At 51.0% G+C, this 25,948-nt stretch overlaps 2 protein-coding genes across 3 annotated transcripts in view; both read right to left on the reverse strand.

The window, feature by feature from the left end:
- GFOD2 (glucose-fructose oxidoreductase domain containing 2) overlaps positions 1 to 8,306 on the reverse strand; it is a 41,543-nt gene extending 33,237 nt beyond the window's left edge. Inside the window, exon 1 of one of the 2 annotated variants that reach the window (XM_018062170.1) lies at positions 7,621 to 8,306. The gene's annotated coding sequence lies outside the window, so the exon portion shown is untranslated. Of the gene's footprint in view, positions 1 to 7,010; positions 7,117 to 7,620 lie in introns of those variants that run through there. The other variant, XM_005692155.3, reaches the window with a different exon arrangement.
- RANBP10 (RAN binding protein 10) overlaps positions 10,039 to 25,948 on the reverse strand; it is a 58,080-nt gene continuing 42,170 nt past the window's right edge. The window contains exons 5-14 of the mRNA XM_005692156.3: positions 22,389 to 22,411; positions 20,438 to 20,622; positions 17,944 to 18,056; positions 16,384 to 16,492; positions 16,133 to 16,281; positions 15,733 to 15,937; positions 14,889 to 15,010; positions 14,255 to 14,400; positions 13,894 to 14,005; positions 10,039 to 13,483 (exon numbers count right to left, since the gene is read on the reverse strand). Of these exons, the coding sequence (XP_005692213.2) occupies positions 13,353 to 13,483; positions 13,894 to 14,005; positions 14,255 to 14,400; positions 14,889 to 15,010; positions 15,733 to 15,937; positions 16,133 to 16,281; positions 16,384 to 16,492; positions 17,944 to 18,056; positions 20,438 to 20,622; positions 22,389 to 22,411 (1,295 nt within the window). The 3' untranslated portion in view covers positions 10,039 to 13,352. The remainder of the gene's footprint in view (positions 13,484 to 13,893; positions 14,006 to 14,254; positions 14,401 to 14,888; positions 15,011 to 15,732; positions 15,938 to 16,132; positions 16,282 to 16,383; positions 16,493 to 17,943; positions 18,057 to 20,437; positions 20,623 to 22,388; positions 22,412 to 25,948) is intronic.

Here is a 25,948-nt window from a genome sequence, read left to right on the forward strand (position 1 = left end):
AGGAGACGTAAATTTAACTAATACCCACAGAGGTATCTGGATCATGACCTGGTCTGACAGTTAGTTTCAGCTGATGGTTACAGTAAGAAAAAGTACTTTGCTACCAGTTATATTAAATATTGCTTCTGAAAGTCTGGCAATAACAAGATGACTATTTTTCTGAGACTGCTTTACCAGCAGGTTCTAGACTGACACTGACCTGAAAATTCCATCCTCATCCCTACTCTCACAGAGCAATGTGATCTAATCCTTCAATTTCACTCTGACCTCCAGGCAAACGTTCTCAATTGGCTCTGTGCCGACCTATCAGCTTCTTCCAACCCAGATTTATCTTTCCTTTCCTTCTCCTGTGTGCCCTCACCCCCATTTAATGGCATGATATCCAGTCACCAGAGTTCTTTCCTCATTCATTCCCCAGTATCTGTGAGGGCAACGATGGGTCAGGCATTGTGCCGTAAGGTGGGGCACAGGGCAGTGATCCAGACAGGCCAGGTCCCTGGAGCTTAGCTCCCATTTCTTGCTACACCCACAGCTGAACACCAATGGGTGACCTGACAGAGGGACCACAATGACAAAGGCATGTGGCAAAGACCCTGCCTTTGCTGAGGTAGAGTACACTTGGCCACGATGCCTGTCAAGTACCCGGCCCTAGAGAGAGGTGTATTTTACACGTAATCCTGAGAAGACAATGAGTTTTTAATTATACTCATAAAACATTTTTCAACATGGAAACCTAACTTACCAAAGTTTTGTGTTTTCTACCTTCTATTTGGATACAAGTATCCTGTTGCTGTGAAAATGGCTATTTCTATGGCAGCAAGAGACACTTCAGAGTTTCCTAATCTGCCTTCCTTCAGATTTCGGGTATAGGGTGTTCTTGGGGCACCCCAGAGCACAACAACCCTGACCGGTGTTCTCTAACTCTGTTACATGGCTTCTGGTCACCAGGAAGGTTAAGCAGGTCTCCTGTGAGTGGAAATGCCCTGTGTCCTTCACAAACATCGCCTGCTTGGATGCAGAAAACTGCTTACCAATTAGGCCATGATTATGCTCAGCTGTAGTTTAACAATGTTCTAGCTATTAAATGTGACATGTAAAATAATCTAATCTCAGGACAGTCTTTGCCACACCAACCCCCTTTTCCTGTTTTACTTTTGGTTAATGTGTAATGAAGGAGGCTGGTTATAAAATACAGAATGTATCTGGGATATGCCCACCTGAAAATAGCCATTCATTTTAGTATTTTATAATTTTCTGATTATTGTTTAAATGATGTTCAGTGTCTTACTATTGAGACTCTAAGGTCTTTCAGGACCAAGACTGTGTAATTAAGGAGATCACAGGTCCCTGAAACACTTCAAGGTATTTTGCTAACATTCCTATAATATTTGAAGGCATTTAAATGTTCTTTGCACAACAATCTTAGCATATTAGGGATATTAAGCAGTGAAGGGGCTTCCCAGGTGGCTCAGTGGTTAAGAATCTGCCTGCCAGTACAGGAGACACAGGTTCTGTCCCTGGTCTGGGAAGACTCCACATGCAAGGAGCAACTAAGCCCGGGCACCACAACTGCTGAACCACACGCCACAACTACTAAAGCCTGGGTGCCCAGAGCCTGTGCTCCGCAACTGGAGACACCAGCGCAATGAGAAGCCCGTGTGCCACAACTCGAGAGTAGCCCTCACTCACCACAACTAGAGAAAGCCCAAGCAACAACGAAGACTCAGCACAGCCTTTTAAAAAAAAAAAAAAAAAGCAGAGAAGCAAGGAGAAACAAAGACAGTAATTTTGAAAGAATAACCACCATGACCAGGAGCAAGCCCTGGGCTGGGGTAACCAAATCAGCCATTTGAGCACAATAATTTAATTTTGAAAATAAGATCTGATGAGAAATACTATATTCAACCATTGCCCCCATTGCTTCAAAAAACAACAACAATAAGCTTCGTCCCCTTTGTCCCTGGCACAGGAATATGAGTGCAAAAGGCTGACAAGTAACAGGAAGTACAGCTGATCTCTCCACCATCCCCCATCTCCCTGACAATGAGAGGATGCCTGGATGACAAATGTATATCTCACACGCTTCCAGAGCCACCCCCAGAGAGGCCCCTCTGAGACATAACTATTTCCTAGCAGGAACCACCACTGGGCTGCAGAAGCCATTAACCACGTGGAACATCCTCCAATATGCTGTGGGATGCAGAAACACAAAACCATCCGTCAGCAAGCACCCAAAGAGACCCTGAGGGTCAAAACTATCCATCAACAAGCACCAAAGAAACAGTCTTGGAAAGCAGTCTAAGAGCTCTATGGTCACCTTTCAAATACACACAAGCAAATTCATTATCCTAGGGAACAGCACTGCTGTTTGGTTCATGACACCTGCCTTAGGAAACATCGGTGCTTCCTGGTCCCTGCCATCATTCTCCCTCCACTTTAAAAAAAATAAAATTTATTGGGCTGTGCCAGGCCTTAGGTGCAGCATGCAAACTCTTAGTTGTGGTATGTGGGATCTAGGGGCTTCCCAGGTGGCTCAGATGGTAAAGTGGGATCTAGTTCCCACACCAGGGATTTAACCTGGGCCCCTATATCGGGAGTGTAGAGTCTAACCACTGGACCACCTGGGGAGTCCCCCCCCCCACTTTTAATTCAGTCAGAGAGCAAGAAGAGGCTGAAGGCCTGCAGAGAGAAAACAAGTTCAGTATCATTCTTTACATAAGCAAGAAACTTTTAGGAGGTTTTTATTTTTTTTTAATATTCACTCACTATAGAAATTACCATGTGTTCTTCTCATACTCTTTTTGCTAAGTTTTACACCTGTTTAATGTAATCAAATTATATTCACAACTTTGTTCCTGATTTTTTTCACTTACTATTTTGACATAAGCATTTTTCACGTTATCACAGTTTTTAAGGGTTACTAATTATGTGAACCAGCTCTTCCTTTCTCTAGTGTTAGACATTTCTGTCATTTTTAAATTGTTTTCTGTTATAAATTACACAGATTAAGAAACTAGGGCCCAGTAATTATATGATTTGGGCTTCCCCGGTGGCTCAGTGGTAAAGAATCCGACTGCAATGCAGGAGACACAGGTTCAATACCTGGGTCAGGAAGACCCCTGGAGAGGGAAATGGCAACCCATTCTAGTATTCTTGCCTTGGAAAGCCCATGGACTAAGGAGCCTGGTGGTCTACAGTCCATGGGGTCGCAAGAGAGTTGGGCATGACTTAGCAACTAAAGCAACAATTACATGATTTGCCTATAGCATTAGCATTCTAAGCAAAAATATAATTCTGAAAGAAATAATAAAGATTTTGAGATTGTAAAGCGATAGGGTAAATCTCAAAGCCAAGTAGGAAGTATTTCCGGTTATATTTTGGAATTATCTATTCTCATGAGAAACTGAAAGTTGACAGTTGGGAGGAGCACAGTTATCCCAGGCCAGAAAGGGAGACCGTGCTCAGTACTTCGTTTCCACTCCTCCAAGCCTTCATTCCCAATCTTTCAAGGCAGAAGACAGACAGGAACCCTTACAGATGCTTCTGGGAATGGCTCTGAGAGGTGGTGGGGAGACTGAGCTGTCGCCACGGCAATCCTGGATCCCAAGAGATGCGGCGTTTTGTCACTGGGAACCTTGAAAACCAACAGTACCTAGGACAAAGGCATTGCTCGCAGCTCCTCTTCTAGGAACAGGAACTAAAGAGCACACGTTAAGGGCAGGGTGTGAGTGTATTTAAGTAATGCAGGAATACTCACTTCTTCCTTCTTAATGGTTATTCCTACTTCCTAAGTGTTCATTCCCATCATCATGCAACTGAAATATTTACTCCATTTGTCACTTCCTTTGTCTGGATTTAAAGAGATGGTACATTAACGAGCTATTCCTGACCTGATGGCTAATTCATGAGTGAATGTTAGTGTGCTAGACAGTCTTACTGTTTTCATGTTTTTCTCAGTATCTTTTTTCCATTTTGATTTTCACGAGCCCAACCTTATTTTAATTATCTTTCAGTCTCCACTTTTAAAAACACCTGACATCTAAATTTCCAAGTAATTTGGACTCTTAGGCTCTCTTGAAGTTTACTTATACAAAGCTGCTTTTTTGGTATGTATGTCCTGGGACTTGTACACAGTATACTGGGACTTCCCTGGTGATACAGTGCATGGGAGCCTGCCTGCCAGTGCAGAGGACATGGGTTCGATCCCTGGTCCAGGAGGATTCCACATGCCTCAGAGCACCTGGGCCCGTGCGCCACTGCTTCTAAGCCTGTGTGCTGAAACTGCAGAAGCCCGCACAGCTAGAGCCTGTGCTCTGCAACAAGGGAGCCACAGCAACAAGCAGCCCGCGCACCACAACGAGGAGCAGCCCTCGCTCACCCCGACTAGAGAAAGCCCATGGGTAGCCGTGAGGACCCAGCACAACCAAAAATAGACTAACTAACTAAAAAGAGAGAAATACGAAAGGTCCTCCCCCAAAAAAAGAAAAATAATGTCCTACTACTATACTGTATACGAACTCTCAAAAACAGCAAAACCTCCCGTTTTTTTCTAGACACTGTCTGATTTCAACAGTGGATTTATCCTAGATTGAAACTCCTATTATAGATACACATAAGTGACTTACTAGGCATCAAAAGGACACCTCTCCTGCATCTAAGTGACTGGTCACTGATTCTTATGTTCTGTGAACACCAACTTTATATTACAACCTCCCATATCAGATCACACTGTGCCCCCATTTCATTTCTCCCGAGAATCAGTTCAGAGAAAGTAAATCCTGTTAGCATTAGTAGTTTATCTGGTAAGTTAGCCTGTTAAATACTGTTGATTACTTTATTACAGGCCAGATTTGATAACTGCCCTCAGCTGCCCCAGAAGATGGAATGGATGTTAAGTAATTATTTGTCAAAGGTTCACTGCCATAGTGATAAAGAAACACTCTGAAAGTCTGTATGCCCATCTTTCTTATCTGAAAATTAGTCTCTTTCTGATTATAGGGGCTAAAATAATGCACACACATCCATAGGGCACACTCACCACATTTAAGCTATATCTTCTCCAAATGCTCATTCAAGGAAGTATTTGTACTGACATTCAAAGCACCTCCCACACCCTCTCCAGCACTACAGATGGTAATTGCTCCCTTCCATCCTACTTGGATTTTGGCCTACTTGTCTGTCTTCTATGTGGGCCAATGCTAAAGTAATGAGGGTTTCTACACAGAATACAATGATTTTCACAAAGCTTTTCTGACAGGATTTGGTTAACAGTGCCAATGTTTCCCCCAGATCACATACCCTTCTCTCTTGAGTTATTTATACAAGTATTTCCAAAGATAGAAGAAAAGTCAATAAAATGCACAGCCATAATATCCACAGTTATGGGCCAGCACTGATTTATGAACAAGAGAACAACAAAGCTTTCTTAAAAAACTAATTTGATCTATTAACATTATCATAGTTTCAATGCATCTTCTCTTATCACTCTGAGGGGGAAAAAACCTGCTGCCATTTCAAATACACAGTGAAAATCAGTTTTATCAAGTGCCAAACTGACTTTGATGATTAGAAGCATGGACCACCTTTTAAAAATCACACATTTCTTTTCCCCATATTACAAATCTTTATGTTTTGGGGGAGAGTACTTTTTTCCCTTTTTAAAATTTAAATTTATTTTTTACCGAAGTACAGTTGATTTACAATGTTGTGCCAGTCTCTGCTGTACAGCAAAGTGACTCAGTTTCACACATATACAAATTCTTTAATATTCTTTTCCATTACAATTTATTCCAGGAGATTGGATATAGCTCCCTGTGCTATGCAGTGGGGCCTTGTAGTTTATCCATTCTAAATATAATAGTTTGCCTCTACCAACCCCAAATTCCCAGTCTATCTCTCCCTTTTCTCCTCCCCCATGCCAACCACAAGTCTGATCTCTATGAGAATCTGTTTCTATTTTGCAGATAGGTTCATTTGTGCCATATTTTAGATTCTGCTAATTCTACTTCTAGTGGGTTCCAGTATTACTATAGAAATCACATATTTGAATTTTTCCAGCAAGTAAAAATAACAGATCAGATCCAAAGTACTCATTCTATAGGAAAAGTAGAACAACCAGGTGGTATGGGGAAAGTCTCTTACAACAGAAGCTTTAAACTGTAAAAAGTGTGTGTGTGTGTGCATGGGTTGAGGGGGGGGGTCCTTCCACAAGAAAAAAAAAAAAAAAGGTGAAAGTGGTAGTTTCACAGTTGTATCTGACCCTTTGCAACCCCATGGACTGTAGCCCACCAGACTCCACTGTCCATGGAGCTCTCCAGGCAAGAATACAGAAGTGGATAGGCACTCTCTTCTCCAGGGGGATCTTCACCACCCAGGGACTGAAGTTGTGTCTCCCACACTGCAGGTAGATTCTTTAAGGTCTGGGTCACCAGGGAAGCCCATTCATCCAAAAGAACTGTCTGCTAAAAACCCTAGTCCAAAAGCAGTAACTTTTGCACATTTTCTGTAAAATGGATGGCCTTAAAACTCTTGATCCCTGGTGTAGCTTTTCAGAAGGAAAGGAGTTTCCTTATCAAGAATGTATTCAGATTCTCTAACTTTCATCTTCTCCATATCACAATAACACATGAAGTGTCTTTCCTAATTTAAACAGCTGTTCCTTTCAACTGAAGGGTCACAGATTCAGGGCTCTTCCATCTCCAACCTTTGTGTCCCATAGCTTCAAAAGGTCCTCTGTGCCCTCCGCCACTAGGCTCTGGATATTCAAAAGTCACCACTTCCTTCCTCCCATGTCCTGCCCTCAGCAATGACACCGTGGGAACACTGAAGATAAATAACATTTATAACCTTCCTTGGTGTTTCTCCAAGGCAGCTTTAAACTTTTCTATTCCTGTCTGGTTCTTTAGATTCTGCAGTAAACGCTTCACACAACCATTCACAAGTCCTGATCTCCCGGACCCCCTTCTCCCTCACCATTCATGTGATAATTCCTTGAGAATGCTTCACCTCACCTTCCGTCTCTGCAAGTTCCTCTGCTTCCTTCTTGAGCTTCAGAGGTAAGCCAGGCCCAGAGATGTGGCCAGCGGACACTCCGGGACTGGCTGAGCCACTCGCACCTTCTGGAGTGTCCCTTCTCCCACCTGGCACCTGAACTCTCTTTCCCTAAAGATATGTCCCCTCAGGTCCCTTCTCACTGTGAAAGACGATGGACCAGCTACGCCACGGGCCCTTTGTCTGAGGTTCCCACACCTCACATCCTTAGCCACAAAGCGGCGGTCCTCACACAGGTAAGGGGTGCTGGTGGGCAATGGACAGGGGAGCCTAGGTTTTCGCGTCCAGTAAAGGGATGGGTTATGGCCAAGGTCCTTCCAGGAGCCAAAATTCTACAATTCTACGACGAAACTTGCAGGTCCTATCTCTGAGGTGAGAGGACCAACTCCGGGGCGACTCCCGAACTCCGAGCCCGCGCTGGCAGTTAGAACGGCCCCCTCCAGCTCCTGCGCTGCGTATCCCCGCTTCCGACCTCGGGCGCCGGGCCGCCGAGGAGGCCCGGCCAGCGCCCGCTCGCCGCCGCGCCATGCCCTTCTACATCCTCACCCGCCGTCGCGCGCCGCCTCTCACCTGGCACGCTGGCATCCCCCGCCCTGCGCCGCCCTGGAGACCATGGGCCCGGACGGGTCTCGGCAGCCACTGGTGCTGCGTGAGGGAGGCTTGCAGGGACGCTCGGGCCCCGGAATCTAGCGCGCCGCCACGGGGAACGCGCCGCCTGGTTTCTAAGGAACCGGGGTCTCTGGAAAAGCAGGGGCGGGACGGCGGGAAGTCTGCGCATGCTCCATGACTGGGGAGCACCAGCGCTGGGAGGGGCCGTGTCCAGGAGCTACGCATGCTCACTGACTCCGGGCGGAGGTAAAGCCTCTGGCTGGAAGCCCTGGTCATTCGTTTCCGGCGGTGGAGCCGACGGTTTCCCATCCTAGGCTCTTTTCCGGTCGCTTGCCTGGCTGGAAAAACAAGGAGATTCTGTGGTGGGCCTTGGTTGTCTCGGAATGAATGAAGGTCGGCTGCTGGATGACTAATCTATCTTTGCAGAACATTTCTCTCGAACTCGCCGGACTTCCTGGCTTTCTGACTCCTAAAGACTCGCTTTTTCGTGCCTATCTGGGCTCCTCTTCTTCTGGGTGTTCTTTGGTTGTGCTTACATGTCAGTGCTTTTCAAGACTGTGGCCTCAGTCCCCCTTGATCTCTTTATTGGAACCGGTTTTTCCCCCAATAAATACGACTTTGTAACGAGACCACCCTTTGTTTCACCAGACTGTCCGCTAGAGCAGCGAAAATAACCTATAAACCTTAGTATAAAACAAGCTATGCTGGAAATGTGTCTGGAGGGAAATGAATTTACTGCGGCTTTACTTATGGAACCAGGACATTTGTACTTAATCTAATACTCCACTCTTCCTTCTACACTAGCTTTCCCCTTTGCTCAGTCGTTCAGTGGTGTCTGACTCTTTGCAACCTCATGGACTCTAGCCCACCAGGCTCCTCTGTCCAAGGAATTCTTCAGGCAAGAGTATTGGAACGGTTTGCCATTTCCTAATCTAGGGGAATCTTCCCGACCCAGGGATCAAAATTGCAGTCTCCTGCATCCCCTGCATTCGCAGGCGGGTTCTTTACCACTCTGCCGCCTGGGAAACCCCCATAGTACACTTGATCTTAGCCAAAAGGCTGGGAAACAAGCAGCTTTTCCCCGAGAGTCCTGTAAAATGGCCTTGAGTGAAACATTCTGTAGTAATGCAAGTTTGGAAAATGCTGGATTAAGCTACACATCTTAAGACAGAATTTTTAGAGCTTTTAATTAGCAGGTGATGTTTACTCTGAGCATCCATGACAGTTTTTGCTGTTTACTAGGGCACAGAATCCTTTTCCAGTCCCAGGAAACATGTCTCTCTGAGATACGGATTTATATGCTCTCCAGCAAACCTCCTCACCCCTGTGACTTAGCCACCACTGACCAGTTTCCTGTATTATCTTGCACGAAACTGCCTTCTCTCTTGCTAATCTCCCTCACATCCGGTCACTCATCCTGTGGTGCTAACATCCACTAAATATTTCTCAAACCTGCCTTCTTGTGTTTCACCTTGGCCTTTTCTTTGCTTCTAGTCTTACCTCCAGGTGAACAGAAGCATCTATTTTATCCCTCCTCTGCATAAAATCCTGGTGCCTTGGGGGCAGACCAGGCAGCTTGAGGCAGGAGCAGGACTGTCACACCAGGGGGCATCCTCATGGAGGCAGGGCAGTCATATGTTCTTTCCCTGAAAGATATGTTCTTTCTTGCTGCCCAAGCCCTGCTCTATGCATGCTATAATCCTCTATTACTATGGGGTAGCAGAATTAACCATGTTAATGGGGAAACTGAAGCTGAGAAAGGTTAATTTCACAGGGTCACCCAAACTATAATTTTTCAGCATGAGTTTTTCCCTTGGACTGAAAGGAAGCTAACTTTGATACCCCTCAGAGTTCTTTCTGTCCAGTGTCTGGAGTGAACATATTTGGAATGTATTAACATCTTATTTGGGGACTTCCCTGGTGGTTCAATGGTTAAGAATCCGCCTTGCAATGCAGCAGACGCAGGTTCAATCACTAAGATTCCACATGCCATGGGGCAATGAAGCCCATGTACTTTGGAGCCCGTGCTCCACAACTAGACAGTCAGTGTGCAACAGCAAAGATCTTGAGTGCCGCAACTAAGACCTGGCACAGCCAGATAAGTAAATAAATATCTTATTTTGAGGAGAGGAGGTCTTATGGCCCACCTTTTTGAATTTGCTACTTTTTGTTTTGGATGAAGGCTGTTTCGCAGGAGAGAATCAAAACCTATGTTCTTTGGGGTCTTGCTAAAGTCTTGAGGGTCCTTGAGGAGACACCAAGGCCCTGGACACTCCCAACAGATGAACTGGGAAGGGGCCAAGCCTTCCAGGACACCTGTGTTACATTAGGGATGGTTCAATTCCAGTAAGACTCACAACAGAGACCAGACACTCATGACTGTTCATGGATGTGTATTTTAATAAAAATAATTCTGTCAAAATACAACAGGAGTTTTTTCATCTCTCAAGTACAATTTAATAGGATGTTTTGTGTTAGAATTCTCTCTAAACCCTCCCACACCCACAAGTTTCATGCTAATGCCAAGTATCAACTTGCGAGGACAAAGGCAGAACCAGTGTGCACAATGTGGAGGACGTCTGAGTCGGCTGTAGTTTCTAATGGAGGAGAACCCTATGCAAAGAGGCAGTGCCTGAGGCAGCCAGAGCACGATCTGGCCACAGGTCTGGGTGCACGGGACTTGCGGTCAAGTAGGGCTCTGCTGTCCAGCTGCCACACGGTGTGCATACCTGAGTTGTGAGCAACCAAAGGAACTTTCAGCTCTGACAGATCTCTGCCTCATCTTTGTGCTTGCTTACGGGCTAGGAAGATGCTGGGAGGCTGGGAAGTCCCCCTTCTCCATCTCTTGATGTCCCTGTTCTGCCAGCCCACGTCCAGCCACAAACCTAGGTGGGTGAGGAACAGGGGTTCTGGCTATCGTTGCGTATCCGTCAGTTTCTGCTCTGGAAGAGAGCGACCATTTGGTGGAACAACAGGAAAAGGTAAGAGGGAAAGGCTGCTCCCCCAGGGTTGAACGACCCAACAGAGCCAGGTCTTCCTCCTGCCTCCTTGGCTGAAGTCCAGCTCTTCACCAGGACTCCTCCCAGGTACCTTCCCCACTCTCGGCTCCTGGAAGTAGGCTGGTAGGACTGGGTGTGCAGCAGGGGCTCCGCTGGTTGGCAGGCAGGCCTGGACTATCAGCAAGACAGTGGGCTCAAGCAGCTTAATTTTGGTCCTCTCCACAGCTTGTGGGGCAAAGGCTAATGTCCCGAAGGTGTTCTGTCCAACTGGGACTCAGTGCCCCTCTGGAGAGGAACAGAGTAAACAACTTGGACTCAGCTGAAACAGTGAGATAAGGCACAGAAAATGGGGAGGTGGCCGTGGGCACTGAGTGTTGAGCCAGGCGGACACCCAACCCCGAGCAGCACACAGCTGTCCTGAGCCCTCCGGGGCCCTCTCCGCCGCTCCACAACCCAAGCCCATCCCCACCCCTGACACACCCCTGAAGGTACCAGCTGCTCAGACATTGCTGGAGGCCTCACCAGCGTAATCCTTCGCCTGCCATTCAGCTTTAGGCCTAAACAGTGTCCAAGCCACAGGGATGAGCTTAGTCCCAGTTCTGCCCGCATATATTGAGTCACTTAATCTCCTGGGCCTGTTTCCTTAGCTATAAGAGGAGAGGATTGGTGGAGTAGATGGTCTCTGAACTTCATTCCAATTGTAAAAGCCTCTGGTTTGTAATTCGCAGTCCTGAGTGCTTCCGACCATTTTAACAGCCTGATTTTTCCAACCCCTTGGTTTGAGAGCTGGGCATTCCCAGGTTTGCAGAGGATGAATCTCCTTCACAGACAGGACACCACCTTCCTGATGGTTCGTGGTCTCTGGGCTGCCAGCTGGGGCCCCAGTGGGGACCAAGAAAAAGCAGCAACCTTCAGGATTGTGTCCCAGGACAGACTTCTGGGGGAGCACAGGGCCAAGGGCCCTGACCCCATCACCAGCACTTAGTCCAACTCAATTATTTCTCTTGTCCAGCTGTAGGTCCAGCAAGTCTCAGTGGGCACCTCAGGCCATTCCAACCATTCCAGTATGCACTGGTGGAGAGCCCAGATCCAGGCAGGGACTGGAAGTTTGACTTCTGAACTTGCCCCTTAGCAGGGGCCATCTGTACATTCCCTCCCATTGTGAAGCAAATAGGGAAATCCTGGCCCCTCCTGCTCCTCTGGGAGGGCACCTCCCTTTCCTTCCCGTGGGCGGTCAGTCCTCTCCACAGACAGCCTGCTCAAGTCCTGGCCGCCATCTTAGCCCTTCCTCTCCTGATTCCCTGATGGCAGTACTAAGACGGTTTCTGACCCACTAGCTGTGAGGATCCGTCGGACATGGACAGTGGGACATCTGTCAAGCCCATGAGGTCCCTTCCTCTGGCCAGCGAATACTCTTAACAGTCTTTCCTAAGACTGACTGGGGCCAAACTGCAGGGAGCTGCCTGGCACAGCTACAGTGAGGCTTGGCCTGGGGGGTCAAAGGTTCCATCCACTCTGGCGACTGGCAGTCCATAAATCTGCCTCCACAAGGTCCTGGCTTCTCAACAGAAGTGTTGATTCCATCTCAGCTGTGCAGAGACGGTGAAGACCCAGGCAGGAAGAAGGCAGCCCCTGTGCCCAGGGGCCTCTGTCCTGGTAGGAGACTCCCTCCCCGCAGCTTGACACACAGTAGCTCTCAGGTTGAAGGCAGGTAGTTCCCAGGCAATCAGTTTAGAGGAAATGAAGTATTTGGCCATCTTAACAACAAGGAAAGGTGGGATGTTGAAAAGGGAAGAGAGAGAGTCAGTCAAGGCAGGCAGTGAGAGACAGGGTAGGATGGGGGACAGCGTGCTGGCCGAGGACCCTCTCCCTTGTTTTGCTGTTAGCCCTGGGCCAAGTCATCTCTTCTCTGGCCCCTTGGCCCTGAAGTTCTCTGCTCAGTTCAACTCTCAGAGGCCTAGGCACCCACATCTCTCGGATGCTGCAAACCAGCTTAGCCTATCCTGCCCACTATGAGGCTCCCAAAGCCTACTGGGCCTCCCTAGGCTGCAGCTGGGCCTGTGGTTCAACAAAGGGGAAGCCTGAAATAAAGAAATCCCTTGGCTGAGGTGACAGAGATGATTCTTTTTTGATGAGTTGTACTCAAATAAAAACATGGTGTCTGGACAGCCTCACCCAAGAGGTGCTGGACCACTAACACTACGATAAATACTGTGTCTTTTTTTAATATATATATTTATATATATAATCTCATTTTTTTTACTTATGAAAATAATAAGCTATCACCAACGTGGATAGGCTTCATGACTAAATTAGCAGAAACCAGCTCAGCACAAACTCTCCAGAGATAAATACTGGTGGCTCAGTCAGGAGGAGGGGAAAAAAGAAAAAGATTAAAAAACCCCAACCTCTCCTCAAAACAACCCCCCTCTTTCAAAATAGAAGGCGCTACATGAAGAGTAACCAGCCAATTCTGTGTCATAGGCCGCTGCACGTGAAGGAGGGAGAGAGAGAGAGACTGAAGGTGGGAGAAAAAGAAAGGAAGGAAGGGAGGAAAGGAACAGAGGAGGCCAGGCAGGAGGAGTGGGCTCTGCCCGTGGCTTCTGGGTCCCTGCACCAGGTGCCGATGGAGAGCAGGGCTGCTCCAGCCCTGGGGCCAAGGGAGGGCCAGGCGGGGCCAGCCAGTGTGGTCAGCTAGTGCAAGTAGTCGTCGACTCTGGCAAAAGAGCAAGATCCCAGGCCCGCTCGGGCCATGAGCCGTAGACATTCAGATGCCTGGCCCAGGGCGAGCATCAGCGGGGGCTGTTTTGGCAGGTTCTGAGACTCTGTGGAGAAAAGACAAGACCTGGTCACTGCCCTGATCAGGGCTGAGCCCAGGTCCAAGTTCCTTTGGGAGCAGAAGGTTGGGGAGAGTGGACAGAATCTCTCGGAAGAGAGAGTTCATATGCCTCCATGTGTGTTCAAACCACCAGGCTATGGCCCTGTGGACCTTAGCTTTCTTTGGAGCAATGAGCTGGCCTGGGCCCACGTCATAGTCTAGGGCCCACTGTGATCTAGCTGGCCGACTCAGTTGGGCAGAGGGAGGTCAGGGTTCTGTCACGGGAGCCCAAGAGTCCTGCGGGCCACCAGAGAGCCTCTAGGCAGACTTCCCTGCCCTGATCTGGACAAACAAGGGAGGGGTGACGGGCCACCCCAGGCACTCCTGGGACAGCTTATTTTCGTTAGAGCCACTTACCTAAAATGGCGCTGTTGAGGGCGGCACACACAGGCTCCCTCTGGATGGGGTCAAGCTGCTGGCCAACTGGGCAGCTCCAGGGGTCTGAGTAGGCAAGCAGGCTAAAGGCATCCTAAGGAACAGGGCACTTCTGAGAGGACTGTGGTACGCACCAACACGCCCCATGGCTTCAGGGGGATACGATGCCCTGCATGGTGTCAGGGAGGGCACAAAATACCTCGATGTCCCACTTCCCACCACGGTCTTGCCTAGAGCTCACTCTCTCCTACTGCTGCTGCCCCCAGTGCCCTCCCAGAGTCACCACACGCCCCTACTACCAAACAGGGGCCCACTCTGTACAAAAGCCTGGTTTGCTCCATACCTGCAACATCTCCGTGTGGGCCAAATTCTTGCCATACTCCCGGCCCAGCTGCTCACTCAGTGCCTGCAACTCGCGGCCGAACAGGATAATTCTTTCCGTGGCCGCCTGATTGCCCCCGCAGAGCTGCCGCCGCGGATGCCCATCATCTGCACCCAGAGCCCAGCAGGGGGCACATCGGGAGGGCACAAAGAAACAAGGGAGGACTAGGGTGGGGACCCCGAAGAGAACATGGCAAGAAGGACCTAGGTTGGGGATGGGGGTGAGTGCCCTTCTGGTGGAGGCAAGCGAGGGCTAAGAGGCGCAGGGGGGCCACCCCAAGCTGAGCTGTTCTTAGTCTACCCAGCATAGGGTCTAGGGGTCAGGCAGGACTTGGAAGCTTTCCTCTCCCACCCTGTGCAAGATGTAAGGGGTTCATAAGGGTACCTGCTCTCACCAACCCCCTCCAGCCACTAATGAAGGAACCCAGCCTGGGCAGCAGGCCAAGGTCTTCCCATCGTAAACACCCATTTGTGATGGCTACAGAGGCAGTGGATCAGCCTGCCCAGCCCCACCCTTACCCCCACTGAGGGGAGAGGGCACCGGGACTGAGCACAGCCATCTGCGCAACAGTGGGCGGGTGAGGGCACAGCCTTACCCATGCTGGACTCATCCGTCTGCAGGTCCTCATGCTTGTAGGCACCATTGACGATGCGTGTGGACATGCTCTCCAGCACACCGTTGGGGTAATGCTCCGCCTCCATCTCCATCTCACTGTCGCTGTGGAGAAGGGTGGAGATGGGAGCTGGCTAAGGGAATGTGGTTGGAGCAGCCTGGGTGGGCCTCCATTGAGGCTTCAGCCACAGGCTGCTGTGGATAAACTGAGGTCCCCAAAGGGCATGAAAGGATAGCTCCCAGGTTCCCAGGCTCCAACACTTGGACCCTACTGTGATGCCAGCCATCCCCAAAGGCTTGTCACCTCATTCCCACTCCAGTCCCGTTGCTGTCTCTGTGACTCTTGCCCCCCCAGCCCTCCTCTGAGTTGGCACACTCCTTCTATGCACCTCTAGACCCCCAATGACCAGTCAGGACAGGCATGTCTGGGAGCCAAACCCGGGTCAGCCTTGAAGCATGCTGGGGTGCTGAGAGCCACCTACAGTCTGCAGTCTACAACCTCTACTGGCCCAAACTGTCTGGCTGAGAACTGAGCCCAGAAAAAACTCCTTTGGTATAGTCCCTGGGGCATTCTGAGAGGCCTGGTATCCTTGGAGGCAACCACATTCTCAGTGCCAGCGGCTCTGGAGAAAGATGGGGCCAAGGGAAGCAGCAGCTGAATCACGAGCTAGATGGGAAGCTGGAGCCAAAGTCTGGCCTGGCAGGTCCACAACTACTATTCCAGGCACAGAGCAGGTGAGGAAGTTGGGGATACAGGGCAGGGGCTGCTCACAGGACAGGCTGTAGTGGGCACAGAGTGAGAGGAAGAAGCTGAGCAGAACAGGTACCTGGTCTCCTGGTTACTGGTACTGCTGTGGGGCTGGGACTTGGTGGAATCTGTAGAGTTGGACTCAGAGTAATTCACTGAGGAGGGAGATGAGGAGGATGATGAGGACGATGAGGACGAGGAGGAGCTGGGTGCAGGGTATTTACTGTGGTTCGGTTTGCTCTTGGCGGAGGCGACGCCGTTGCTGCAGCTGGGACTGTCTGCTCCTAAAAGCCGGGGGACGGTCAGAAGAGGAGGGCCAGCCTGCTGCCCAGTGGGGGCCCGGGAGTAACTGCAATGGTCCCATTTCCCATCCCCTCCACATCTGGCAGCAAGCCCTGAGCCCATCCTGGGGAAGGGTGTCTGGATGGCCCTGCTTCTCCACACCAGTTTTTCCCAGAGCCCTCCGGAGAGCGGCTGACCTGTATTGTGCGTGTGGGAACTAGTGGGGCCGTGTCGGGGGCTGAGGCTGGGGGAGCCAGGGTAGCTGTCCTGGGACTTGGGGCTTCGAGAGCTCAAGCTGCGGACCTCACTGTCAGTCCCGTTCACCATCTCCACAAACTGGCGGCACCTGTGGAAGGAGCAGAGCAGCCATGCTCTGGGCTTGGTCCAGGTTGCATATTCCCACCACCAGCAGGGTGACGGGGGGGAGCTGGCAGGGCCCCAAACTTACTTGAGCATGAAGAGCAGGTTGGGATTATGCTCCAGCAGCCCTGGGTAGAAACGCTGTGTGGTCTCAATGGCCTCCCCAACTCGGCCCTCCAGCACCAGCTTCTGAATCTCTGAGGAGAGAAAGAGAGAGGCAGTGAGAGAGCAGCCACAGACCCCCCCACGTCTCCACACTGCCAGGCCCGGGCACAGGCCAGCCGCCAGTCCAGCAGGCAGGCTCAGGCCGGCAAGCCCTCTGAGATGCTCACAGAAGGGACTGAAGAAAGAACCTGGCCACCAGGCCCACAACACATCCTGGTTTCTGTCGAGTGTCAGGGAGTCCTCAGAGAATCATGGGGAAAGGGAGGAATGGGCGCCGCCAGCCCAGAAAAGCAGCAGGGCGAGTTCGAAGGCCTGCTCCTATGGAGCACAGGTTGCCAGGGGCCTGGCAGGGGCAGAGGTCTTGGCTATGAGACTGTAATCTGGGAGTGGGTGCCTGGGCGCCTTGTGGCCTGACAGGCTCCTCTTAAAGCCAGACTCCTCTCCTCAGGCCTCATAGGGATGGCAATGGGAGTTCATGGTCTCTGGGCCAGGGCCCGCAGCTCAGTGGTGTTCAGGGGCTGCAGCGGCCCCTGCTGAGAGAGAAGACCACCCTCCGTGCGCTGGCAGCTCCGGCATTGACACCTCTCAAGCCCTTGGCATCGTGCTCCTGCCCTGGGGCCTGGTGCGTCTTGCTGGGAGGGCCTTCTGGGTCTGGGCCTCTCTCACCCACAGACCCCAAGTCTAGGATCCCTTCCCGTCTGCCAGGCTGGGCATAGATTCTCTAGGAGACACAGACACATCCACGCGCACAGAGACAACAGGCTCAGAGAGACCCAGGCAGGCACACACAGACACGTGTCCACACACACCTACCCTCCCTCACTCTCCGCTCCTCGCCCCCATCTCCTTTCTGGGCTGTTTCCTCTTTCCCCACACCCTCCTTCCACAAAAGAGCCCCCTACACACAGCAGGCAGGCCAGTACGAACACCAGGAAAGCTTCCTTGGGCTCCTTCAAAGGCAAAGGGCAGAAGCAGAGGTGGGAAGCAGAGAGAGTTCTACCACAGTGGCCATGGAGCATCAGCCTTCTCCATCTGAAAACTTCATCCCCTCTCTGGCCAGGGGCAGGCAGAATGACTGAGGTTGAGTAAATGGTGGACAAGGCAGGGCACTGGACTGATAAGATGCAAACACGCTCTTTCCAGAAGACTATGAATGGGGGGCTAAGTGGAATCCAGCATGCCAGGGGAAGGAAACAAGCATGGTGGCAGGGGTAGCCAGGCTCACAGGGCCCAGCTTGTGGCCGGCCATCAACGTGTGCATTAGGACGCCTGCACGGAGACATCCCGATACTGGGACAGTCCTTGGGGGCAGTGTTGCCTTGAAAGAGGGACAGAAGCAGGGCCCAGGGCTGGGTGGTGGGCTGGTCTTCTGGTGAGGATCTGAGCTGAACAGACTCCTGACAGGTTACCCAAGGGTGCCACGAGCCAAAGAGCAAGGACAGGTGAGGGAGGGAAGGTAGGGGCAGAGGAGAGTCAACCTTACTTTGTCTGTTCTTTATGGATGCTTGTTCTTCCTGAATCGGGGTTTCAGTCATTCGGGCAAAAGCCGTGGCCGTGGCACAGTACCCATGATGCACCAGGTAAGATGAGACCATGCTAGAAAAAAGGAAATGCTCAAGGTTGACACTTAAGAACTACATTTCTCATTGACCCCCTGGCGGGACAGACTATCTCCCGTTAAACACATCTTAAAGACCTCCACAGAATGAGAATAAAGGGGCTGAAACAAAATGAAAACTTGCCCCAGGGCTCATGCAGTCAGGCGGGGGAGGGGCGGGTCACCAGGGTGGTCCTCGCCGCTTGAGGAGTGGCTGCAGTGCTCTGGGTTATGCTGCCCACAAGCGGACAAGTGCGGTAACACGAGTACATAAGGAAGCGCAGACCGTCTCCTCACAGGAGCGGCCGCCTCCTGTGACCTGCGGCAAACCCAGAGACTGCTGCTGCGAGCCTCTCTGAGGGCTTCCTGGAAGGGCGGCCAACCAAGCAATCTGGCAGCAGCCCAGATGGGGATGAGGCATGCCACGTGCGTACCTTCTCCAGACACAGGAGCTCCTGTGCAGGCGCCCCACGTGCCTGGCAGAAGCATTCCAGCTCAGGTGAGCCCGGCCCTCAGGAGTGCTGGCTCTAGAGGGTGATGGGGAGCTAAGCCATGACCCAGGTTACTCCACAATACACCACAAATCTAGGGTCCAGAAGCCACAGTTTCAGGCAGAAACATGGCCACATGAACACAGTCTTTGGGAGATGACCCTGAGAAACCTGATGCCCAGAAATCATTTAATCCCGCCCGAAACTGGCACACATAAGCAGTGGCACACGTGGAGCCCTCGTGTCTGATGTGCACGAAAGTGAACACCTTGCTGTGTGCATATGTCAATGTCATCACTATAACTGCCCAACCCGAATGTCTGTAGGGCTGTCCCGTGGAAGGCTCAGAAGTTCAGTTGGGTGTTCCCTTGTGTTTTAAAGGGTAGATGAGACGATCCATATAGAGCGCCTAGCACAAAGCAAGAAGTCAACATCTATGACCTCTTATTATGAAATTATGTATTCATAACGTTTCCTTACAAATAACAATTATAATAATTATACTATTAAAAACACAAGGGCAAAAATTATTGACAAAACAAGGTTCAGATGAGGCCATACACATCACAGAGGCCACTGAAATGTATAGTCCCCTTGATTCAGTAATTCTACTTCTTGAAAGGATACCCAGAAAATAATCTTAAATATGGAAAACTCCTACTGTATAAAAGGGTGACCTACACAAGTGAGAGAGAGGAAATAACCTGAAGCCACCGCCAAGGGAAGCCACCCAACGGGCTTGTGGAAAATGTGTCTGTGAGATAATATAGCCATTAACAATGCCCCTAAAGTGAAGTCATATGAAGTCACAGGATATGGGTTATATGAAATACTTAGCAAATACTACCTATGAACACACACAGGCACACAGATACATACACATAAACAAACACACCCATGTGCTGAGGCCAAGCCCTGTCAGCTGAGAGCATCAGCCCCTCCCCCACACAGCTGGGGCAGCTCACCCCTCCCCTTGCCTGTCCCAGCAAGCCTACTGTGGGGACTGGCACCATCTGGCCCTCCAAGGAGGGGCTGCTTCTAAGTTCTGGGGCTGAGGACAAGATGGAGTCATGCTGCTATTCCTGAGAAGGCTCTGGCCACCTACCCCCACCTTAGTCCTCGCACAATATCCATCCCTCAGGAAAGGCTGCACGAAGAACCCAGTGTATGCCCCACCCCCACCCCCTGGACTCTAGGACCCTGGCATCTACAGGCCAATGACCTGGGCTAGGAGGAGACCAGCCTTCCTCTGTTCATCCTTGAGAGCCAAGACAACAAACTAACCCACTGCCTGGCAGAGTGGGTACAGCTCATTGCCCCACTCAGGCCTGCAGCTGGCAAGTGGAAGAGAGACCTGTATCTGACCTCCCTTGGCCATCTCAGCAAGACTGGCCCCCAGGAGAGTCTGGGGATTAATCAGCCAAGAGTCAGCTAGGTGGGCCCTAGGGAGGTCTCTCTTCCCACCACCACTGTTGAAGATGCAAGGGGTTTAGGTGGATCCGACCCTGAGCAGTGACCTGAGGCCAGAGTCATGGCATGACAGATACTCCCTATGTTGGAAAAAAAGTCCACAGAGGAAGAGGCCACAGGGCATCCTAGCACATCCTCTGCAAGATGAGCTGGGGAAGGGAAACAGCCCTGCCAGTGATATTATATCCAGGGCCTTTTGATCCCGTGGAGGGGCACAGGCTCAACCAGGAGCAGCTCCGGAGAAGTGAACTAAGAAAGGGGCAGGAAAGCAGCAGGCAGAGTCATCCTGGGAGCGCTTTCCAGAAGGAACACTACTCACTAGCGTTCACAAGAGCAGCTTGCAGCAGTTCAGGGGTCTACGGGAGAGTGAGGCCCTTGGGAGGGAGCAGGCAGGGAAAGGGCGGGGCCGGGGGACTCACTTCTGCAGCACCGCCTGCCACTCGCCAAGCCGGGCACTGATGGGGAAGCAGTGGACAGTGCCCTGGACCTTGGCACGCCACTCCCGCATGTAGTCCTCAATGTCAAACAGGAAGGGCTGCTGCCCAAAGTTGGCGTCCACAATCTCCCCAGGTGTCTGCAGGCCTACGGTGGGGTAGAGGTTGGCCTGAGGAGGAGAATGAAATGTCAGTCGGGCCCTGAGGGCAAGAGGGGGCAGCAGGGCCTCGTCTCATCTCACCCCTGCACAGAGCAGGGAGGCGCTAGCTCCTGCAGGCCGCTGCTTCGGCTCTGAGAGAACTGCAATGTGGCCGGGGGTGGGGGGAGGCAGGGATAAGCCAAGTGCTGCCCACCTCCCGAGCAGAGAAAGCGCTCCCCAGAGTTAGAGGGGAGAAAGCAAAAGAAAAGCCAGGCTCAATGCAGAGTCTCCTTCCCTGCATTAGAGGCTGTAGTATCCCCAAAGCCCAAGGCCCCCATCTGGGACTTGGCCAGGACCCACAGAGGCAGGCCAGGCCCCACCACCCTGCAGGCGTGCCTGTGAAAATCTGCTGCAGGGGTGGGTGATGGCTCCTCTCAGAGCGATCAGGACCAAGGATCCCTTTACCACACAAAAAAAGGGGGTTATGAGGAGGCAGGAAAGGATGCGGGGAGACAGGAAAGGAAGGGAGGGAGGGGAGAATAGGGCCAAGGGTGCTAAGTGGTTTGGTCCCCCTGACAATGGAAAAGGGTAAAGAAAGGCCCTTCCTGTCTGACGCTCACTTAGAGGAGGATCTTCTGGCCAGAGGACGTCAGGGCATGTCCTCTGGGTGTCGGGCTCCCCGCTTCCCTGGGCCAGGTTCTACCAGGTCACTCCCTCACGCCTCCTATGGCTCCCATGCTACAGCCCGCTGTCTCGCCAGCGTGCTCCCCATTGTCCCCAGGCTCCCAGTCTTCTCTTCCACCTTCCATCATCAGGCCCCGCATCATTCCTATCACGTGCTATTATCGCACTCTGGGCTGTCTTTCCAGCTCTTGACAGAGAGTGCCGTCACACCCACGTCTGGGTGTTTCGTGTCACATCTGCATCACTAGACTCTTCCCCACTCAGGGTCAGAATTCTCCTCCTGTGTCTGTGCGTTTCCCCTAGGATCATAGCCCACCCTTTGAGGACTCCAGGCAGGAGGGAAGGATTTTGATACACAGACAAAGGTCCTGTAGTCTGAGCTTGAGGAGGGCCCTCAGATCATGAGGGTATTTCCTATTCCTAGAGTGTCACAGGGGTGCCCAGGAATCCTAAGTAGCCCCCAGGGCCAGCAAACCCTTCCTCCTTCCAGAACCAGCCAGGGCACACAGCCAAGCCAGACTCCCACCATTCTGGGTGGAGGCCCTGCATGTGACGAGGCCCGGGATGACTCACAACCAAGGACTGGGGTGCAGGAGGTGGGATCAGCCCTGAACTAAGTCAGCAGGAAAACCTGACCCTTTTCCCCATAAAGCTCATTTCTCTGGCTCAGGGGTACCCTGCATGGTAGCAGGCTCAGTCCCCAAGGGTGCTGGCTTTCCTCAGGGATCTCAGATGGGGATGTACACAGATCCAGCTCCCTAACACTTTAGGAACAATTTTCTATACTCTGCCTACAAGTCCACTGGGTATAAGCCACACAGAACTGGTTCAGACCAGCCGAGCCATGGAGCTACCTCATCTCTGCCTACACCGTCCCCCACCTGCCAGCTGCCTCTGGAAATGCCACAAATCATGGTCACCTGCTAAGAGTCATGGAGGAAGACCAGGCCTTGCTGCTGGAGAGAGAAGGCTGGCAGGGCCCGTTACTGATACTTTCAAGCTGATGGCACAGCACATTCCGCTGGTTGGGGAGAGGGCAGGACCCCACTGTGTCTGTACTATGCCTATCAGCCCCCAGGGGCCAGAGCAGAAGACCCCACAGCAGTACTTACCGGGAGGTCTGTGAAGGCTATACCTGCGGAGGGAAAGGAACAGTCATCAGGCCTCGTGGTGGATTCCCACGCCTCTGTGGGGCCCCAGAGGGCCTGTCACAATGGCTGGGAGAGGGGCTGGTTACCACATCTTCCCTATGGTGGAGGGCCAGCAAGAGCCAGGGCCTGGTAGGTTTACACCCTGGCCAGAAGTGAAGTCTGATATTTGGGTATTTGTCCACAGCATTTCTATCCTCTCGGGGAAAATCTGCTAGGAAAAACCAGCACCCAAATGATAGATCCTGAGGCCTCTCCGGGACTGATCACACTCTCTTGATCTAACACATATTTCTGGACACCTACTCTGTATGCCGGGCTCTTTTCCACCCATTCCCTCATCTGATCCTTAGACCAACTCTGGTGCTAACTAAAGGAGTGCTTAGTTAGGGGTTAACATCTGGGGCTTAGACCAACTAAGGGAGCAGGCTTTCTTATCCCCATTTTACAGATGTGGAAAGTAAGCCTCAGCAGTTAAATGATCTGCCAGCAGTCATAAAACCAGCAGAAACTAGTCTTTCGTGCCAACACTGACAGAGAAGTGGCGACAGAGAGGGTGGCAGCTGCCCATCTTCAGCCCCTACTTGCCCAGGGTCCCCAGAGATTCTGAGCTGACAAGCCCAGGTTAACACTGGCCTGTGTACCCTCTGAGCCTTCCTGCCAAGAAAAGAGGCTGTGTTTCTAGGGACCTCAGTCCTGAACAGGAAGTGAGGGTAGAGGGGAGCGAGACCTAAAACATATCAGCAGGCCCAAGCAGGAGAGGGGCCGCGATAGATAAACCAGAGCATTCATGTTCTGCAGGTTGAGAAATGACTCAAAGCCAAAGGAGACTCTCCCAAGGACTCATTGTCCTCCCATTTTTTAAGATAAATTCTTATTACGTCCTCTAGAAGTTCCTAAGCTTCTGGCCTGAGAGATTTTCACACCACTGACTACTTAGAGGTCCTTGTCTTCTCGCTCAACTCCACCCAGAAAAGAAATGGAAACCCAGAAGGACAAAAGAAGAGGGGAAGGTCTGATGACAGGTCTCCCAGGAGACCTCGGGCCAGAATCCTGACAGCTAGCCAGTGCATCCCATGTACTTCCTCTGTGCTGGGCACTTGGTTCACCTCTTACAAGGAAGCATTTAATTATCAGAACAGGCCTGGAGGTGTACACTGTCTCTGACACTGGTTTACGTATGAAAAAACCAAGGCGCAGAGAAATGTTTACATTCTTTACTGGGCTATTTTGCTCCTCAGTGAAGGAAGTTCATAAACCCATGACCTGCCTGCCTGTGGCCACTTCCAGCCCCATGTGCAGAGTCAGCAGTCACAGAACCAGCAGGATGGACTCTGGAAGCCCCTCAATGTCCACCCACCAGGTCGACATGGGAGCTGCCCCATGGGTCTCAGTGTAGCCGGGCTACTGCTGCTATGCTCCTAGGCTCGTGGAGAGGCCCACAGGACTCTGGAAGAAGGGGGAGTCCAGGCTCTATCAATCACCTGCTGTGTGATCTCTGACAAGCTACCCAACCTTTCTGAGCCTATCTGACCAAAGAGAGTAATGATACACCCAACACCCCAAGAAGAAAGGAGAAACGGATTCTCTGTGGAAGTTGCCTCATAAACTGTGAGGTCCAGGTACAAGCTGGCTGGACTTGTACCACAGGGCAAGGCACCTGCCAAGCTCCTGCCCGGGGGATGGCCTACCCAGCTCGCCTAGCTCTATCTCACAGTGGCACTTGGGAAGGCATCCATGAGGATGAGGAGAGAGGCTACTCCACCCCCTATTGCACTGGACAAGAGCAACACTGCTTCTCACAGCCCTGCAGGTCGCCGGGAGTCTCCACAAAGCCACTGTGATAGCAAGATATGAGATGGCCCACGGCAAGATCTGAGAAGTCCAGGCAAAGATCCAGGATGCAAACAGGACATACAAACCTGCTGATGAGAAGTACCCTGAGCCAAAGACACAAAGCTCAGCGATCACTGAGGCTGAGGCTATGAAGAACCTGTATAAAAATTACTCTGGGGACTTTCCTGGTGATCCGGTGGTTAAGAATCCATACTTCCACAGCAGGGGGTCTGAGTCCCTAATCAGAGAACTAAAATCCCAAGGTTTGCAGAAAAAAAAAAGTTATTCTGGAAGCACAGGGACCACTTGTGGGTGAGACATCAGTCTCCATTCACTCAGAACACTCATTTGTCCTCCTGTCAGTATTTGCCGAGACCTCGCAAGAGCGTGAGGCACTAGGAAACCCGCTATAAGCCTGGCCCTAAAAGTGCTGGCAACTCCAGCAAGAGAGATGGTGTACAACTAGCAATGACACAGACAGCTGACCAGTGACACACAGGGCAAGTGATGGGACAGAGGACGAGGGAGCAAATAAAAGGAGCAGGCCAGTTGGAGACAAGAATTGTCACTCTGCTTCTCTAAAGGGAGAAAGGTTCTGAGGTGAGAGAGCAGCCACTGCCTCACTGGCCCTGTGTGAGACTCTGAAGCACATTACATTGACACGCTGGCTTGTGAGAAGGAAACAAGGTCATTAGAAGAGTCACCAAGTGGTCTATCACTCAGAGTTCATTGACCTTCCTTTAAATTTCGTAATCTAGGAGATGCAGAGGATAGGTCAGATTCATTTTTCAGTACGGTCTCAGCAGTATCCTTGTGGGCAAGACAGAAAATGTGAGCTTCAGAATAACATAGTGAAGTGCTTCTTAAATGGCTGGTGTCTACCTGAACAAGCTGTAGCCTGAAGGGCTCAAATCTAGCCTTGTCCTCTTCCAATATTTGTATCAGTATCTTGATGAAAACACACAGTAACATGCTTACCCAAATTTAGGTTAACACACAGCTAAAGACTGTTAACATATAGCTATTAACATACAGCTGTGGTGTTGGAGAAGACTCTTGAAAGTCCCTTGGACTGCAAGGAGATCCAACCAGTCCATTCTGAAGGAGATCAGTCCTGAATATTCATTGGAAGGACTGATGATGAAGCTGAAACACCAATACTTTGGCCACCTGATGCAAAGAACTGACTCACTGGAAAAGACCCTGATGCTGGGAAAGACTGAAGGCGGGAGGAGAGGGGATGACAGAGGATGAGACGGTTGGATGGTATCACTGACTCGATGGACATGAGGTTTGAGTAAGCTCCAGGAGTTGGGGATGGACAGGGAAGCCTGGCGTGCTGCAGTTCATGGGATCGCAAAGAGTTGGACATGACTGAGTGACTAAACTGAACTGAACAGCTGAAGAGGATACCAAACACTGGAGACAGGATGAGCAAGACCAAAGCAGATCTTGACAGACTAGGAAAATTGACAGTATAGACCTAAAGGAAGTTTAATTATGAGAAGTGTAAGGTCTAGCATGGGGTCTACATAAACATGTACTAGGGAGGTAAGTTTTTAAAAACAGTGAGAGGTTCTAGCTGACATTGAGCTGGCCATGAGCTCTTTAGGGATCTAGACTGACAAAGGGTTGAGGGCCCAGAGGAGGGAGGTGCAGGTGCAGAGAGAACAAGTATGCCCCAAATC

The sequence above is a fragment of the Capra hircus genome, chromosome 18, assembly GCF_001704415.2.
Source record: "Capra hircus breed San Clemente chromosome 18, ASM170441v1, whole genome shotgun sequence".
Taxonomy (NCBI): domain Eukaryota; kingdom Metazoa; phylum Chordata; class Mammalia; order Artiodactyla; family Bovidae; genus Capra; species Capra hircus.